The following is an 18,556-nucleotide window of genomic DNA, read 5'->3' on the forward strand; positions in this document are numbered from 1 at the left end:
TTGCGACACAAGTGGGTGGGAACAAAAGAATCATTGGTCGGTCGTCATTTTTTTTCTTCTCAGTTCGACCAATGAAAATAATCAGCTTGTTTTTTTCACCCCAGAAGAAGGTTACATGTTCAAAATGTGTCTCTTCAGTTTACGATCTCTTCTCTCTGTGTTTTTCTTACATTTTTAACTTTCTAAACAAAAAGCAGCTGCAGGAATCTTTTGTTGTTTGAAGATTTACCCTCATTATGCTCAGTGAATATTTCATCTTTTTAGAAGAAATTGATGTCCAAAAACATGCATTGAAATGTAGAAAGTCGACAATTTACATAATAATATTAAATATGTGATTAAAACCAATTTATTTGTTTGAACCTGAACTTAATCTCGACAAAGATTGTGAGAAAATAAATGAATAACATCTTCAACACAAGTCCAGTTGTGTTTAAGATAAACAAAATGTAATTTATTAAAATTCTATGTTACAATGAAAGAGCAGATAGGGGGGAACTTAACAAGGTATTTTTCAGTTGCCACTTTAAAAAAAAAAAAAAAAAAAGTCAATAGAAACTAATGCTTGAAGGAAGTAGGCTTTAGACACTCAAAATATAGGTGTTTAAAACAATTTTATTTTTTGTTTTTTCTTCAGGAGTTCAAAAGATATGTTTATTTGATTTAATTTGCAGTTCACAACAATCCCTCACCAGCGTCTCTTATTTATTGAGCTTCAACTAGGTCAACTAATGTTGTAAATTTAAGTGTGCCTTAAATTGATCTTGGACTCTATTGTACTCATCAGTATGTTTGTACAAAACTCTCTTTTCATTGACATATACATATACATTAGCAAATTATCTTACGCGCCGCCCACTAAAAACACTTGGTTTTTCTAAAGAAGACATTTTGTTTACCATAACCACGCCCACTAAGCCTTGATTGGTCAAACATCAAGGTTTGTCATGCAGTGTCATCAATCCCAGAAGTCTCCAACTCCAAGACACTTTGAAAGTTAATAACTTTAAACCACATCATGATGAGGGACTTACTGCATCTTAGAGTGGAAGACTTCAAGTCATGAAAGTCAGGTTTTGACATGAGTTGAACTTTAACTCACCATAACTTGACTCACTGAAAGACTGAAGAAGGATGTGACAAAACATTTTTGTGATTATCAAATCTCTATGTTGTTCTTTCTTTTCTATTTCTGTGGTATTTATGAACTTTAGCATCAGAGTAGATGACATCCTCGACAACGTTCGTCGCCGTGTTCCTTCTCTCTTCTCTCATCTTGCTGAAGGTTGGCGTGGCATAAACCAAATGGTTATTTCCCTGAAAACAAATGATACTTCAAGATATATCTCAGAGTCTAAAGTGATGATTTGGAGATATTTACCTGCAGATTTTGGTCACCAGTTGGTGTTGTCTGGAAAGCTGGAAAACACCAGTTTATGTTAACCATATTTTTATATTCAGTTTTGTTATATAAATATTATTTTCTTTATTTAATTGTATTTTTTTCCTATTATTATCTTTGGAAGATTATTTTGGTAAAATATGGCATTTTGGTAAAAAATATTAATATATACTATTTAAAAAAAAAAAGACTCACTGAGAGCAAATCTACTTACAGACATAAACAATGACAATGAACAAAGCAGCTGATTCTTACCTTTGAGTTGACATTTCTGTTTCCAGATGATGTAGATCATCACTGCAGTCACTCCGAGGGTCACAGCGAGAACACCAACCAGCACAAACTGAACACTTGGACATGGATTCACTGTGAAAAGATGTGAGTAAACCATGTTGTTCTTTTATGATATTTTAAACATTTCAAACCTTCAGTGTCCAATTTGGTCCCATTCCCAAACAGGACTTGTCCACATGCGACCACAGCGCAGTAGTGAGTCTCAGAATCAGACGAGGCGATGCTGCCGACGAGGTTGTAGACACATTTCTGCTGAGCTGTTCTAGACTCCTTCACACACTCATCACCTCTGTGTTTATGTGTGTGTAGGACGCTCGCTTGACCCTGTCTGGATGTGAACCAGTGGACTGTCGGCTCTTCCGAACATCCTGGACTCTCAGGACCAGAGAAGACTGAACACTGAAGGCGTCCGGAGCCATTGAAGGAGATGTCAGTCTGGATATCAGTTTCAGGTCCTGCAAAAAAAGGTAAATTAAATATTGTTGAAGATCTTCTGAATTTTTTTTTGTCATAACAGAGTTAATTTACCGTTGACTCCTACAAAGGTGCTGTTCAGATATTTAATCGTTAGATGACCTATTTCCACACAGTAGTACAATCCAGAGTCACTCGCCTCCACTCTGCTGAGGTGCAGAATAAATGTTTCTTTTTTTTCATCGCATGTGGCATTGAAGCGAATGTTGTTTGGCTTGTTTGGTAAACAATCTGGGAAAGTTCCTGCTAAAACCTCAGGAACTTTGTTACCAACAGATCTTATCCAAAAATATGTAACCTTTCTCGAAACAGTAGGAGAAGTGCATTTGCAAGGTAGTTTTAAACTTTCCCCGTCATTCACTCGTATCAAGTTGGTGCCTGTAGATCCTGGAACATAAAAAAATGCAATAGAAGGTAAAGTTTAAAATCACTACACTTGTTATAAATGAATAAAAACTGTTAGCTGACGTGTTGTGTTAAATAATTCAAGTCTCCATGTGAGTTTAAATCTAAATCCTACACTTTCTTGTATTGGCAAAAAAAAACAAACATTTAACAAGGAAATTCTCACACAGAATTATCGTATCATTCCAAATCATGTAAGCAAATTTTTAACCATTGAAATGATACAATTATACTATACTTAATGTGTCAAGACTATGTTTTTTTCCCGGAATCCGATGATGATGATGAATGGTACACGGCCGTCCTAAAGTTTTACACAAAAACTCTCACACACTGTCTTTCACAACATATGATAAGTTACCTCTCTCTCATGACGTCAATTTGTAAAATGTATCGTTCGTAATTATATTATTATTTAATTGAAACATATAATATTCCTCCAGGTGATTGCAAAAAGCACCTTCACTTCTCAGAAATCTACCGCTCATATCTCATACACAATTTTGTGCGTAATTAATTGTGTTATAAAATCATATACACATGTAATAATAATCTGGTGAATCTAGACAGTGTCATGATCATTCACACTCCACACTTATAAGCTAATGGAAAATGTCACAATAATAACACAACTATAATCTAAAGGTTTGCTACTCGAGGCACTTCATTATAAAGTCATTATGACTAAACCTCTTGTAAGACAAATACTAACAATGTGAAATTCACATATAAAGTAAACTTAAAATTACGACTTAAAATCACAAACACAACATTTAATGACTAGTACTCGCTCCAAAAGAGTATTTATATACGTCTATCAATTGTAGAATTTACTTACGTGCCAGGCAGAAAAAAGATAGAGACATATAAAGGACGAAAAGCATTTTGACGGTTAATCCAAAACATTCGACACTAACAAGTGAACTGACTTCATCGGACGCTATTAAATAGACATTCAAGTCAGTCTGGGAGGGATCAAGAGGAGTCAGAGACGCTATTGGTCCGACACCTCCTCTGTGGCTAATGAAAAGTTCCTCCTTCCTTGCCACAGTTATAGATGGTGAAACCTTTTTTTCTTTTTTTCGTATTTTTTCACATGTTCAAAGAAAAAAACAACTTGATATGTACTAAGAAAATGTGTTCTACCTTATAGTTTTACATGAACTGAAATGCTGATTTAGTAAAGATGAAATTTTTTTTGATCCGTTATGTTCTATGAGGGATAAGGACCACAGCTGGCATGATTTATTAACATTTTTCTAGAACTTCCATCCGTCATACTGCAAGTACCAAGACTCTTAAATTTTAAAAAACACTTTAAACCTCACCTGTTTTGTGGGTGGCATGACAGGTGGATAGATGGACGGATGAATGCATGGGTGAATAGGTGGAGCATTTAAGTTTAATGGTACACTTTTATTGACTACTGCAACAAATGTCTAAGTACTATTCATTTAATAAAGTCAATCTTATCTAATCTAATTCCTGATCACACAAATGGACTACAAGTTAATCATAGACCTAAATAAAATGTGTTTATCGTCAAGTAACACTCACTCTCAGAGAAAGAACCTCCCACATCAGCCTCTAACTGCTAAACAGAAGGTCTTCTCTCTCTCTGTGGTCTAGAGTGCAACGTTAAAACCTGTCAAGCGATGGCCTCTGACTTCCTGTCTTCTTCTTCTCTCTGAGGCTTGATGGGCTTCCTGTCTTATGACTCCTATGTGAGAAAACCCAATTCTTTCAAATGTATTTACACAAAAATTTAAAGCTAGCTTCTTCCTAAATTACATAGTTTGGATAAATATGAACTATATCTATCTAATGCTATGTTATAAGATACATGAATCTAATGCTAGTCTATTCTAAATTTAATGCTGAGCTATAGTTACTCTAATGCTAACCTAGTTAGATCCTGATCCACCATATGCCATATATAATCCTAAAATACCATATTAAGAACGCTAACATATGCTAAGGAAAGTGAAAATAAATGAAAATTGTATATATCATTGTAAATCGTTTTCAGTTTTATAAAATATTTATCAGAATATTGATTTTGGATTATATACTTTAATGTTACATTAAAGCTTTGAAAACTGCAGTATAATAAAACGTTATTAAACATCTTGAAAAATGGACCTGTCTCAACAGAGCATGATCGTGCAGGATGAAGTCTGCAGAGGGTTTATATGTTTGTGCAGCTCTCGTGTGGTTACTTGACATGCAGGGATGAAAAAAAGTCAACTTTTCTAAACCTTGTGCAGCAATAGACAGGAAGAGTGTTTGACGACCTCAACAACAAGAAACTTTCCATTCAACTGTGAACAACAAGTTCTTCTGCTGGATCTGAAACTGTTTTAAAATAGAAAACTACTTCATTTTATCTTTAATTAAGTTCAATTCTGATTCCAAAGTGGAACGTTTTTAGGCACTTTTAAGGTGCTTGGAAAAAAGTAATTAACAAAAGTAATTGCTAAAAAAAAATATTTTGTGGGTAATTTAAGTATATTTTTTGTGGAGTGTGTGACAAGAGTAATTGAGCTTCACAATCTTAAAATAAACAGTGTTGCAATAACTTCCTCCATGAATGTCCATATTTCTCCAAATGTTAGATTAGAAATAATTCCAAGAAAATTTAACCAAAATGAAGCAGCAAAATGTGTGTTTCTTTTTGTGTGTGTTAGACCAGGTGACTCTCTTTCCCTTTTTTCTCTGTTGTCTGTAATTTGCGGCATTTTCTTTTAGTCCAGATGCTCATGACAAAGTTTCTTCTTATCTCTCTGATTTTGACCTGTGACCTCTCTGGAGGTGGTTAACCACACATCCCAGGTGCTTGAAAGTTTAGGTTGCAAGTGAAGTCAATTTTTGGCGCCTTCTTGGTGCGTATAAGGAGCTGTCCGAGGTGCTGAAGACACCTTGAGCAGCAGCAATACACAGAGAAACATTACTGGAGCATCAAAAGTATACAGAAACTGTCATATTTACCAGTATCAGCGGGTATAATTAATATTCATCACATGTAAAATATGTTCGTCTAGAGTCCACCTCAAAGATCTTGAGCTTCATTCTAATGGATGAGCCTCTCACTGATCTCTAGAGCAGGCCTCATTTCACCTTCTCAGATCCATCATGTTAGTTCTTTTGGTTGATGATCATTGGTAAGAATAGAAATAGTAAATAAAAACCCTTCTGGCTCGACTCTTTCTTCACCTTGATAGACAGACCTTACGTTCACCCAAGTCCTGTGAAGCATGAAATAAATATAAAGGTATTAAATTAAATATTCACATTTTTACTTCTTGAGATATTTCAATGAAAAGAGACATCTATTACAAAGGATTGTATTCATACTATTAATAAAAACACACTTTTAGCACTGAACACTGAAAACTTGGAATTCAACATGACACAAACATGTACAGGAAGTTGGATTTTTACTTCAAGCTTAATATATATTATTTATATATTGTGATGATAATTAAGTGCATCAGATTTTTTTATTTCAACCTCACACTAATTGTATAATCTTATTTCATTCTTGTATTTTGTCTACTTACTTATTGACTAATATCACCACAAAATAATCCTATGTTTTCTTTACAACACTAGCAATAATAGTTTCTGAATGTGAACCAGAATCCACTGGTCCATAGTTGAAGATACAGGCTCTATTCCATCCCTCGAATACCAGAATATATCACGTTTTCCTCCATATTGGTGCATCTTTCCTTCCTTCCACTTTTCCTCTTGGTGAATGTCGGTGCAGCATAAACCAAATATTCATTGTTTACCTGCTGCGATATAAGAAATTATCTTTAAAAAGTGATGTTTGGATGTATAAATATCCCTTAATATATCTACCTGCTGGTGCTGTTGTTCATCAGTCGCTGCTGGTTGGAAACTGTTAGCTGCTGGATTGGAACAAAACAACTGTTAAACAGGAAACAGTGAGATTTTAACTCCCACACTTTATATACATGGTTATTATCCTCCCATACAGTAGAAACACTAGTACGTTTTCTCACAATCAAATCAAAGGTTAACACCAAAGAGAAGGAAACAGAAGCAAAAGAGATAAGAGATCGAGTGGTTGTGGCAGGAAGTTATCTGGTGTGTTCAGACTGTTAGGAACTGATGAAAGATAGCATCACACAACATCACAATTTAAAGTTTCACTTGTCAGAAAGATATATATATACATATATATCTATATATATATATATGTATATTCTGAAAATTCAAATGACACTGAGAATGGACTGACCATCATAATTAAAACAACAAAGTTGAGGTCAAGAAACTTAAGTTCAGAGAGTGTCAGGGCAAGACAGTCCAAGTCAAGATCAACATTTAAATACTATTAGCTTCATGCTCTGTTCAACTTATAAAATATAATCTTTATTATTTTATTTCAGCTTGACAAATGTTCACGACTACTTTGTTATCTTTACATCAAAAAAAATAGCGACCGACTGTAGACTGTTCGGACAAGGACAAGACAAAGACGGCAAAAAGTACCAGCCTTTAGAAATAAAGTATAGAATGTGGCTAGATGATCAAAAAAAATGTTGTTTTTTATATTTGTATTTTTTAATTTATTTTAGGAACAGTCCTAACGTCAAGAAGAGATCAAGCAAATAATCCTGACACAATGCTACACAGTGTACGATCTTTCTTACCGTTGTGTTTCCTGACGATGTACATCAGTAGAACGTTAACTCCCAGACTGATGGTGAGAGCAGAGCTCAACACTATTTCAGTTTTCCACGAGTAAACTTGATCTTCTGGAAAAGGGGAAATGTCTGATAAGATGAATAAAAAATGCATGTCCTAGTATTTAAAGTATACCGTTAGTTTTGGTTCCGTGTCCAAAGAAAATGTGTCTACATGAGACCACAGCACAGTGAAGCGTCTCATCATCAGCAAAGTTCTTGTCTCTGGACAAACTGTAGATGCATTCCCTCAATCCAGACGTAGAATTCGAGGTGCAATCATCAGGCCTGGTTTGACGTGCAACCAGTAAGCTCGGTGACTGTTCAGTTCTGGTTTTGAACCAGTAAACTCTCTCTTTACATGAGTTACTATTTGAACCAGAAGAAACTGAACATTGTAGATTGAAAAAAGGTCGTTGGACATCATTTGAAGTCTCTTGGATATCAGTGATCTCAGGTTTTATTTCTGTCATGAATGAAGAAAATAAAAATAGTATTTAGAAATCTTAAATTTACCTTCATTTTGATACTAGTTCAGTGAATAATATACAGTATAATAAAATGTACACATACAGTATAAATAGTAAACATGTAATCAATAAGGAGGTCACCTTACCTTCAACTTGCAAAAGAGTTGCGTTCAGAATCTTAAAATCAGAATGCCAAGCTTTTAGGCAGAAGTAAAATCCTGTGTCATTCAAACGTATTCCATGTAAATCCAGAACAAATGTCACTAATTGATCCTGTTTCCCTGCACTTGAGGGATTTCTCTTAGATAACATTTCGGGAAACTTGTCTGTAAAAAATCGAATCCATCTCGTTGTCCCGTATTTGCTCCGAGTTCTGCAGTGAAGACTCACATCTTGTCCGACTTGAACGGATCTCAGAAAAACATTTTCACACCCTGGAAGACAAAGAAGAGATAATTGAATGTGAAGTTAGAATCCAAAGTAATATGGAAGGATTTATAAAAGCAGAAGATAATTTTCCTGAAAATAACTTGTAACTATTGTAAAGTAAAGTAAATCTATTTCACCTCCAATCCAGAGCAGAGCAGCCAGATAGAAGAACGACAGCATCTCCACGACAGCTTCAGCAAATGCGACAGTTTGAGGTCAAGACTCTCGGCGCGACACTTTAAAGTAGAAACACAAGAGGAGGGAGGAAGTAAGTTCTCTGATTTCATTGGACGATCTTCGACTCTTTGATTTTGAGTTCAGCGAATAGAAGACGTTTTTGTTGAAAGTCTTGTGGACTCAGACGGCAGATTTTATAACTTTTAACATCAACTGAAGAAAAAAATTATGATTTAAGTTTTTAAAAAAGTTATTTTAAATGATGCCTTTCAATCACTAAGACTAGATTCATCAAAAGTCTTGACTTAAACCTATTTTAACTCGACTTTTAGTATAAATGGTGTGTGTTTTGATTCAGACGAGGAAATGTTTCTACACCTTGTCCAGAGACGTGAGATCCTCTCACCATGAGACCCTCGACTGCGCCGTGGTCTCATGTGGACACATTTTCGTTGGAAATGGATCCAACATCGAAAATAGTCAAGGTATTTTAACCAAATATTTTACATTTTTGAATTCACTTGTAAATGTATTTTCCAACAGTAAAAAAAATAGCAGTGACTTCAGAAGTAAACTGGAGATTGTGTTTTGTGCTGGTTTCATTATTTGTCTGCTCATTATTCTTCTACTGATTTACATCATCTGGAAACTAAAGCAAGATTAAAACGGTAAGAATCTTTTTTTTTTCATCCACAAATTAGAAATGATTAAAAATAAGTAACAATTGATCTATTATTTGATTAGAAAGTAGTTTTTGGATTTAAAAAATGTAATTGATGGTTTGATTTTCCTTTTCTTTTCTTGGTTTATTCTGATGTTGTCTGTGTAGAGATGTTAAAGGAAGATTAACTTTTAGATCTTTCTTTTTTTTTCTTCCTAAATATCCACCTGCTGCACGTGTTGTTCTTCAGTGGATGGTAAAAAATATCGGCAGATAAAGTAAAATATAAAGTCTGATTAATTCTGATACTTTCACTTCCTATTTTTCTTATTTAATTATTTACTCACCAACACATTCATCAAGTATCGTGAGGAGGTAAATCAGTAGAACTATAACTCTGAGACCTATGGAGACAACAGCTGCTGACCTAGTTCTCATCAGAAAATAATCCATAGAGATATCCTCGGGAAAAAAATACATTATTAAGCATAGTCTTCATGCAAATGAGTGTCGTAGAGTTTTCTTCACATTCATCACCTCCAATGTCACGAGCCAAGAGAAAACTTGGTGCTTTGTCTGCTCCAGATTTTCAAAATCTCTGTCTGTGAAATAAAGTTTTTCGAAGATTTAAAAACTGGATAAAACACAGTTATACATTTTAGTTGCTGAATTTTTTTATTTTTTTTTTCTCAGATTTACTCAATTAAAAAATATTCCTTTTAATTCATATTTTGATCATCTATCAATAAAGGTGGAGAAGATACTTTTACCTTTAACATGCAGAAACGTTGTATTGATACAAATCCAGTGTCTCCACACTCTGTTCCTCCAGTGTCTCCACACTCTGCTCTTTTAAGATGCAGATCAAAATGATCTGAGTCACGTTTTCCAGTGAATCGAGGAGTCTTGGTTATTGTTGGTCATCAATAGGGGTCCACAGAGACTAGAACTTTTCGTGGGTTGTCGGAAGTTGATCTGGTCCACTGTAAGTCTCCGTGTCTGTTCTCAATGTTGCATTTGAAAGTCACATCCCGTCCAACAAGTTAGAACAGTTGGAAAGAAAAGTGTTTTAATCTCTATACAAAATCACCAAAGATGTGAAGTTGGAAATCAAACACATAATCATTAAATAAAAGAAAGATAAATTAGCTAAAAAAAATAAAAAACATAACCTGTCTTCATGATATTCAGAATTAAAAAGAAAACGTAATAATATGACATTTGATAAACATTTGATTTTTTTGCCAAAATAATAAATCAATTCCTGGGCATTGAAGACATATTCCAAATTACTTCCCTATATGTGTATTCATTGATGGGTTGAATGTATGTCCTCTTTCTTGTGCATTTAATTGTTAAACATTGATAATGTTATCTCTTATTCAGATCTTAAACATCTTCTTGTATTCTGTCTGATGACAGCTGCCTTTTCCAGGCAGCAGGGTTCAAACGGTTTGGGGTTTAAAGGTTCAGGGTTCAGGGGCTCTGGGCATCTATTCCTTAACTTGTATGGAACTTGGCGCAACTCTGTGTCAAAAGTGCTGACTGTGAAGGACATATGTATTGGTAAAAGAAGGATGGAGCCATGTGGAAATGCTGTCCTTGTTTGTTTACGACTCTTAAAATGTCAAGGCACAGAATTTATGGTCTACAGACCTGGTTTGAGATAACAAGTGTGAAGGAAGTCTGAAGATTCTTTGTTTAGGTCATTGATTAGGTCAAACAACATCTGTTGTTCATAATGGAGTCAGATTTACTTACTTTACTTATTTTGGGAGTGTCTTGAGGTCTTTAAAAGAAAGGACGACCTAAAGATTAGCTGCCACTCTCTGGAAGGATCTGGTGGGTGAACCAGGATGTCTGACAGAGACTGGACCGAGCTCGGAACCTATGGTATTTCTGAATAATTTGCATTTCTTTGTTAAACTGTTATATTTGAGGTCTTGTACGACCTACTTTTGTACTCATTCATTTAATTCTAAAATGTTACTCTTCCTTGGATCAAACGAATGCGCAGAACTCATTAGACAGGAAAGAGATAAGAGTTTGCTTCAGCATTTGCGGCTCAGTGGTTCATAATCATGTAACAATTTGTCAAATTAATTTGAAGAAGCTTCATGTTGTACAAAAGATACAATCACTAGTGAGAAAGCATCCAAAAATAAAAAAATCTGTAAAATACTTAATGTGACGGTGTACGAATGGTAATGATAATTTACCAGGTGAATGATAATGAAAACTTGATTTTTAATTTATTTTTTATTAAAATTGAATTTATTCACATTAATGTAATTACAAAACATGAGTGTTGATGAACAATTTCAGTTTTAACTTGTCACTCAAATAAAATAAGGAAACCATGTACGTATGATTCTGAAATCACATTTCCAAGAAAGTCCATCCATAGCATTGAATAAATCGTTTCTCCTTAGCATTGCTCTGGTGTCGTGGCTTCTGGTGGAAATTTGGTTGATGATGGATATTCAATAATGTCTAACTTCTTCTGATGTTTTCCCAGAGTAGATCTGACTGATCATGTGTTCTCCTCAACATGTTTTTGGCCATGATTCTGCTCCTGTAAGAGGTGTTGTCCATGAGGCTTTCAATGTTCTATAAATTGATGTAGTTCCTGAGTAGAGAATGAGGTTGTGACGTATCAATTATGAAGATCTGAGCAGGTCATACTCCTCCTTTGGCCTCTTGTTCTCTTGTGAAGGATCTCTCTGGTGTTTCCACATCCAGGCTCATCTGACATCCAGCAGGAGCATCATGATGACAAATCTATTTCTTCACATTGACCCCAGAATAGATCACGTTTTCCTGTAGATCCACACGTTTTTCCTTTCTTCCGCTTCTCCTCTTGGTGTAACTCGGTACAGCGTAAACCAATGATTCAGAATTGTCCTGCTGGAAAACGAGAAACATATTAGTACTGATGGATAAATAGAGAAGTTCAGTGACGTCTGGTTTCTACCTGCTGGTCCCCGTCATCAGTGGTGGATGTTGGTTGAAGACGTGAAGATTCTATAGAGGAAAGATAATATTAAGCAGATGAATGTGTTTCATTGAACCTCCAACCAAAATAGTGTCAAAACTTCTCTGAACTTTCACTTCTACTTCCTGTCTCTGGTTTGATTTATTTTCTTCTCTTGACAGCATTGATGAGATCAACCATAGTGGTGAATGTATATAATATTATGACAAATAAAACAATATCAAAAATCAATATTTAAATAATATTTTATGTACTTTAATGACGGTCATAAAATATCATGAAAACAATCATGCAAAAAAAACAAATAATTAAAATGTTTCTAATATTTATAACATTTTTTAACCAGGAAGACGTATGTAAAATACAAAAGAATAATAATTTTTAAATCATTTACTGATGGACTAGTTAAATACCACAACAGGAACATTTCACACAACTCCTCTTTTCTATATTGTCTTTGTGTCAAAAACCAAGTGCATTCATCTGAAGTGAGGAAGTAGAGGTGAAAGAAAAAAAAAAAATGTTGCAGGAAACCCACAGCTTGATCTTTGCAGTTCTCATGAAGTGAGGAAACAAAAAAACACAATAGAAATTCAAACTATTGCATCATTCGGAAGCTACTTAATTGAAGGTGTCTTATAAACTGGAAAAAATATCTATAAATGATGAAACAAGAAAGAAGAAAAGTTCTGTGCACCTGATTAAATTATCTACATTAATAATAAGAAAGATCAACAGTCCTTCCTTTAACATCTCTGCACAGAAAACATCACAAGAAACGAATAAAATAAAATAAAATAAAACCATCAATTAACTTTTTTAAATCCCAAAACGAATTTCTAATCATAAAATATATCAGCTATTACTTATTTTGCATCATTCTTAATCTGTGTGTGGAAAAAAAAAGTTCTTACTGTTTGAATATTGCTTTAGTTTCCAGATGATGTAAACCAGTAGAAGAATAATGAGCAGACAAATGGAGAGACCAGCACCAAACACAATCTCCAGTTTACTCATGAAGTCACAAGGGTCTGTTTTTTCTGTTGGGAAACAAATGTAAATATGAATTCAACAACGTAAAATACATGGTTGTAATACCTTGAACGGCTTTGATGTTGGATGCATTTCCAAAGAAAATGTGTCCACATGAGACCACGGCGCAGTAGAGGGTCTCATGGTGAGAGGAGCTCACGTCTCTGGACAAGTTGTAGAAACATTTCCTCGTTTGAATCGTAGAGTTTTCTTCACATTCATCACCTCCAATGTCACCAGCCAAGAGAAAACGTGGTGCCTTGTCTGCTCCAGATTTGAACCAGTAAACTGATTCTTTTCCAGAACATGACTTTTTCTTCTTTGTGAGGAGTGAACATTGAAGATTACTGGAGGTTCCTGAATGCAGCAGATCAGTCTGAACCACATCAGTTACATCAGCATCTCTGTCTGTGAAGAAGTCCAAATATTTAGAGATGATTCATGAAAATATTAGACAAAAAGCAGTCAACATGTTTAAATGCTAAAATATAAAATATTAACATACAAACGATGCAAGAGAAGATGCACAAAATCTATGGACATTAAAAAAACGTATACGATATTATCATGGAATGTTATCACTTAACTCAAACAAGTCAGATCTAAATGAATGGAAATGGAAATAAACAAACAATAAAATTGCTAAAAAAAATGTTTAAACCACATAATGTTTTATGTTTATGTCAAATAATACAAAAAAAGTGTTAATGTACCTTTAACATGCAGAAAAGTTGTATTTATAAATGTCATCTTTCCGCTCACAACTTCACTGCAGAAGTAAAATCCAGTGTCTTCCGTCTCTGCTCTGGTAAGATTCAGATCAAAATGTTTCGAGTCATGTTTTGCAGTGAATCGAGTAGACCTGGTTTGTAATTGTAATCCATTGGGATCAAAAGAGACCAAAACTTCCAGCAGGTTGTCAGAAGTTAATCTGGTCCACTGTAAGTTCCCACGACTCTTCACAATGTTGCATTCTAAAGTCACATTCTGTCCAGCAAGTACGGTGCTTGACGAAAAGTTTTGATCACATCCTGGAACAGTTTAAACATGTAGTTGTTGTTTGTGAATTCAAATATTTGAACATTTTTCTTGAGAATGTATTTAATAATTTTTGTTCTACACCAAAGTGTAAAAACCTTTGCTGATCAGTATTTCTACGGTGTAAAGGTGAAATACACAACATTATATGGTTAAATGTGTACCAGATAATCAGACAAATCTGTTTGTTATTAAGATCAATTTTTAAAGTCTAAATAAACTCTGAATTAAAAGGATTTCTTACTGAATTTAAAATAAAAGTCGAAACAAATGAAGAAATATATATATATATATATATATATACAATCACAAGTTAATGTTATTACAAGTAAATCAAGTGTTAAAATAGATAAATAGAAAGTTCATAAAGCTGATAATTCTTACCTCCAGTCGAGACAAAGACGAAGAGAAAATAAATATAAAACATCTTCACCACAAGTCCAGCCAAGTTTCAGATACAAAACCTACAAACCGAAGCATTTATGTTGCAACACAAGTGGGTGGGAACAAAAGAATCATTGGTCGGTCGTCATTTTTTTCTTCTCAGTTCGACCAATGAAAATAATCAGCTTGTTTTTTTCACCCCAGAAGAAGGTTACATGTTCAAAATGTGTCTCTTTAGTTTACGATCTCTTCTCTCCGTGTTTTTCTTACATTTTTAACTTTCTCAACCAAAAGCAGCTGCAGGAATCTTTTGTGGTTTGAAGATTTAGAGGAAATTGACGTCTTAAAACATGCATTGAAATAAAGTTGACAGTTGACATAATAACATTAAATATGTGATTAAAACCACTTTATTTGTTTGAACCTGAACTTAATCTAGACAAAGATGGTTTGAAAATAAATGAATATTATCTTCAACACAAGTCCAACCAGGTTTAAGATAAAAATAAAAATAGATTCTTTGTTACAATGAAAGAGCAGATACTTAACAAGGGGGGAACTTAACAAGGTATTTGTCAGTAGCCACTTATTTGAAAATAAAAAATGTCAATAGAGGAATTTGAGTTCTGAAAACATATTACACAGGAAGTACGCTTTAGACAATCAATATATAGGCAATTATAACAACTTTATTTTTTGTATTTTCTTCAGGATTAAAAAAAAAAAACATTTTAGAAAATGTTTATTTTATTTTATTTGCAGTTCACAAGAATCTCTCACCAGTCTCCGATTTTTATTGAGTTCAACTAGGTCAACTAATGTGTTAATTTAAGTTTTTCTTAAATATATCTTGGACCTCTATTTTACTCATTAGTATGAAGTCTCCAACTCCAAGACACTCATTGTATAAACAAAGCAGGGCATAATTACAGCTGGCTGGAGGAGGAGTGAAGCCATGATTACATCATAATGGACTCAGATTTTTAGACAGGAAATAAGTCTATAAATCAATTACTTCAAAACCACATCATGATGAGGGACTTACTGCATCTTGGAGAGGAAGACTTCAATTAAAAAAAGAGATAGAGGTGGATAGATGGACAGATGAATGGGTGGATGGACAATTGGGTGGATGAATATATGGAAGGATGAATGGGTGGAACATTTAAGTTTAATGGTACACTTCTAATGACTACTGCAACAAAAGTTCATCTACTATTCATTTAATAAAGTATATCTTACATAATCTAATTCCTGATCACACAAATGTACTACAAGTTAATAATAGACCTAAATAAAATGAGTTTGGATTCATTTTGTTTTGCTTAGATTATGTCTCTTTATCGTAAAGTAACACTCACTCTCAGAGAAAGAACCTCCCACATCAGCTTCGATTCATCCTCCGACTGCTCAATGGAAAGTCTTCTCTCTCTGTGGTCTAGAGTGCAACGTTAAAACCTGTCAAGCGATGGCCTCTGACTTCCTGTCTTCTTCTTCTCTCTGAGGCTTGATGGGCTTCCTGTTTTATGACTCCTAGTGTGAGAAAACACAATTCTTTCAAATGTATTCACACAAAAATTTGAAGCTAGCTTCTTCTTAAATGACACATTTTGGATAAATATGAACTATATCTATCTAATGCTATGTTTTAAGATACATTAATCTAATGCTAGTCTATTCTGAATCTAATGCTAAGTTATAGTAACTCTAATGCTAACCTAGTTAGATCCTGATCTACCATATGCTATATATAATCCTAAAATACCATATTAAGAACGCTAAGATATGCTAAGAAAAGTGAAAAGAAATGAAAATTGTATGTTTCATTGTAAATCGTTTTCAGTTTTATAAAATATTTATCAGAATATTGATTCCAGATTATTTATTTTAATGTTACATTTAGGCTTTTAAAATTACTTTTAATGAAATGTTGTTAGACGTTAAAAAGTTATAAAACATCTTGAAAAATGGAAAAGTCATCCTGTACATGTTCGTGCAGGATGAAGTCTGCAGAGGGTTTATATGTTTGTTCAGCTCTCGTGTGGTTACTTGACACGCAGAGATGAAAAAAATGGACCTATGGAGACAACAGCTGCTGACCTAGTTGTCATCAGAAAATCATCGGTAGAGATATCTGGAGGAACAAAATACATTATTAAGAATAGTCTTAATGCAAAAGTAACTGGTCCTTTACCTTGAGCCTCTTTGAGTTTGGATGCATTTCCAACGAAAATGTGTCCACATGAGACCACGGCGCAGTAGAGGGTCTCATGGTGAGAGGAGCTCACGTCTCTGGACAAGTTGTAGAAACATTTCCTCGATTGAATCGTAGATTTTTCTTCACATTCATCACCTCCAATGTCACGAGCCAAGAGAAAACGTGGTGCTTTGTCTGCTCCAGATTTGAACCAGTAAACTGATTCTTTTCCAGAACATGAGTTTTTCTTCTCTGTGAGGAGTGAACATTGAAGATTACCGGAGGTTCCTGAATGCAGCAGATCAGTCTGAACCACATCAGTTACATCAGCATCTCTGTCTGTGAAGAAGTCCAAATATTTAGAGATGATTCATGAAAATATTAGACAAAAAGCAGTCAACATGTTTAAATGTTAAAAAATTAAATATTAACATACAAACGATGCAAGAGAAGATGCACAGAATCTATGGACATTAAAATAACTGATATGATATTATCATGGAATGTTATCACTTAACTCAAAGAAGTCAAATCTAAATGAATGGAAATGGAAATAAACAAATAAACAAGTTGATAAAAAAATGTTTTAACCGCATAATGTTTTATGTGTATGTCAAATGAAAAAAAAGAAAGTGTTAATGTACCTTTAACATGCAGAAAAGTTGCATTCATAAATGTCATCTTTGAGATTAAAACTTCGCTGCAGAAGTAAAATCCAGTGTCTTCCGACTCTGCTCTGGTAAGATTCAGATCAAAATGTTTCAAGTCACGTTTTGCAGTGAATCGAGGAGACTTGGTTTGTAATTGTAATCCAAAGGGATCCACAGAGACCAAAACTTCCAGCAGGTTGTCAGAAGTTAATCTGGTCCACTGTAAGTTCCCATAACTCTTCACAATGTTGTTCTAAAGTCACATCCTGTCCAACAAGTACGGTGCTTGACGAAAAGTTTTGATCACATCCTGGAACAGATTAAACATGTAGTTGTTGTTTGTGAACTCAAATATTTGAACATTTTTCTTGAGAATGTATTTAATAATTTTTGTTCCACACCAAAGTGTAAAAACCTTTGCTGATCAGTATTTCTACGGTGTAAAGGTGAAATACACAACATTATATGGTTAAATGTGTACCAGATAATCAGACAAATCTGTTTGTTATTCAGATCAATTTTTAAAGACTAAATAAACTCTGAATTAAATTATTTCTTACTGAATTTAAAATAAAAGTCGAAACAAATGAAGAAATATATACATATATATATACAATCACAAATTAATGTTATTACAAGTAAATCAAGTGTTCAAATAGATAAATAGAAAGTTCATAAAGCTGATAATTCTTACCTCCAGTCGAGACAAAGACGAAGAGAAAATAAATATAAAACATCTTCACCACAAGTCCAGCCAAGTTTCAGATACAAAACCTACAAACCGAAGCATTTATGTTGCGACACAAGTGGGTGGGAACAAAAGAATCATTGGTCGGTCGTCATTTTTTTCTTCTCAGTTCGACCAATGAAAATAATCAGCTTGTTTTTTTCACCCCAGAAGAAGTTTACATGTTCAAAATGTGTCTCTTTAGTTTACGATCTCTTCTCTCCGTGTTTTTCTTACATTTTTAACTTTCTCAACCAAAAGCAGCTGCAGGAATCTTTTGTGGTTTGAAGATTTACCCGCATTATTCTCAGTGAATATTTCATCTTTTTAGAGGAAATTGACGTCTAAAAAAATGCATTAAAATAAAGTTGACATTTGACATAATAACATTAAATATGTGATTAAAACCACTTTATATGTTTGAACCTGAACTTAATCTAGACAAAGATGGTTTGAAAATAAATGAATATTATCTTCAACACAAGTCCAACCAGGTTTAAGATAAA

At 34.0% G+C, this 18,556-nt stretch overlaps 3 protein-coding genes across 3 annotated transcripts; all 3 read right to left on the reverse strand.

The window, feature by feature from the left end:
• Nucleotides 1-422: 422 nt before the first annotated feature.
• Nucleotides 423-14,523, reverse strand: LOC148071910 (uncharacterized). Its single transcript, XM_087799457.1, has 5 exons — nucleotides 14,477-14,523; nucleotides 1,828-2,151; nucleotides 1,658-1,768; nucleotides 1,382-1,419; nucleotides 423-1,317 (listed from the first exon to the last, which is right to left on the reverse strand). Exons 1-5 carry the CDS (start codon nucleotides 14,517-14,519, stop codon nucleotides 1,168-1,170), a joined length of 666 nt encoding a protein of 221 aa, XP_087655583.1. The 5' UTR covers nucleotides 14,520-14,523; the 3' UTR covers nucleotides 423-1,167.
• On the reverse strand, nucleotides 4,224-8,374 carry LOC148071911 (uncharacterized). Its single transcript, XM_087799651.1, has 5 exons — nucleotides 8,327-8,374; nucleotides 7,907-8,194; nucleotides 7,433-7,756; nucleotides 5,265-5,292; nucleotides 4,224-4,281 (listed from the first exon to the last, which is right to left on the reverse strand). The coding sequence occupies exons 1-5, from the start codon at nucleotides 8,367-8,369 to the stop codon at nucleotides 4,224-4,226; spliced, it is 741 nt and encodes a 246-aa protein (XP_087655777.1). The 5' UTR covers nucleotides 8,370-8,374.
• LOC148071912 (uncharacterized) lies at nucleotides 11,334-15,904 on the reverse strand. The gene is made up of 6 exons (XM_087799456.1): nucleotides 15,838-15,904; nucleotides 13,768-13,859; nucleotides 13,121-13,462; nucleotides 12,937-13,062; nucleotides 12,002-12,051; nucleotides 11,334-11,934 (listed from the first exon to the last, which is right to left on the reverse strand). Exons 2-6 carry the CDS (start codon nucleotides 13,802-13,804, stop codon nucleotides 11,809-11,811), a joined length of 681 nt encoding a protein of 226 aa, XP_087655582.1. The 5' UTR covers nucleotides 13,805-13,859; nucleotides 15,838-15,904; the 3' UTR covers nucleotides 11,334-11,808.
• Between the last annotated feature and the right edge of the window lie 2,652 nt (nucleotides 15,905-18,556).

This window comes from Callionymus lyra, chromosome 9 (assembly GCF_982586985.1).
Source record: "Callionymus lyra chromosome 9, fCalLyr1.hap1.1, whole genome shotgun sequence".
Taxonomy (NCBI): Eukaryota; Metazoa; Chordata; class Actinopteri; order Syngnathiformes; family Callionymidae; genus Callionymus; species Callionymus lyra.

Bases quoted from the DNA above. Each gene is read 5' to 3' on its own strand.
- LOC148071912 (XM_087799456.1), bottom strand. From the start codon at position 13,804: ATGACATTTATAAATACAACTTTTCTGCATGTTAAAG. The intron at 13,463-13,767 runs GTACATTAACAC...ACTTCTTCACAG, and splicing joins AACTTTTCTGCATGTTAAAG to ACAGAGATGCTGATGTAACT. The intron at 12,052-12,936 runs GTAAGAACTTTT...TTTCCTCTATAG, and splicing joins ACTAAAGCAATATTCAAACA to AATCTTCACGTCTTCAACCA.
- LOC148071911 (XM_087799651.1), bottom strand. From the start codon at position 8,369: ATGCTGTCGTTCTTCTATCTGGCTGCTCTGCTCTGGATTGGAG. The intron at 7,757-7,906 runs GTAAGGTGACCT...CATTCATGACAG, and splicing joins AACTCTTTTGCAAGTTGAAG to AAATAAAACCTGAGATCACT. The intron at 4,282-5,264 runs GTCTAACACACA...GTCATAAGACAG, and splicing joins AAGGGAAAGAGAGTCACCTG to GAAGCCCATCAAGCCTCAGA.
- LOC148071910 (XM_087799457.1), bottom strand. From the start codon at position 14,519: ATGTTTTATATTTATTTTCTCTTCGTCTTTGTCTCGACTGGAG. The intron at 2,152-14,476 runs GTAAGAATTATC...CTTTTTTTGCAG, and splicing joins CGTCTTTGTCTCGACTGGAG to GACCTGAAACTGATATCCAG. The intron at 1,318-1,381 runs GTAAATATCTCC...ATTTGTTTTCAG, and splicing joins CTGGTGACCAAAATCTGCAG to GGAAATAACCATTTGGTTTA.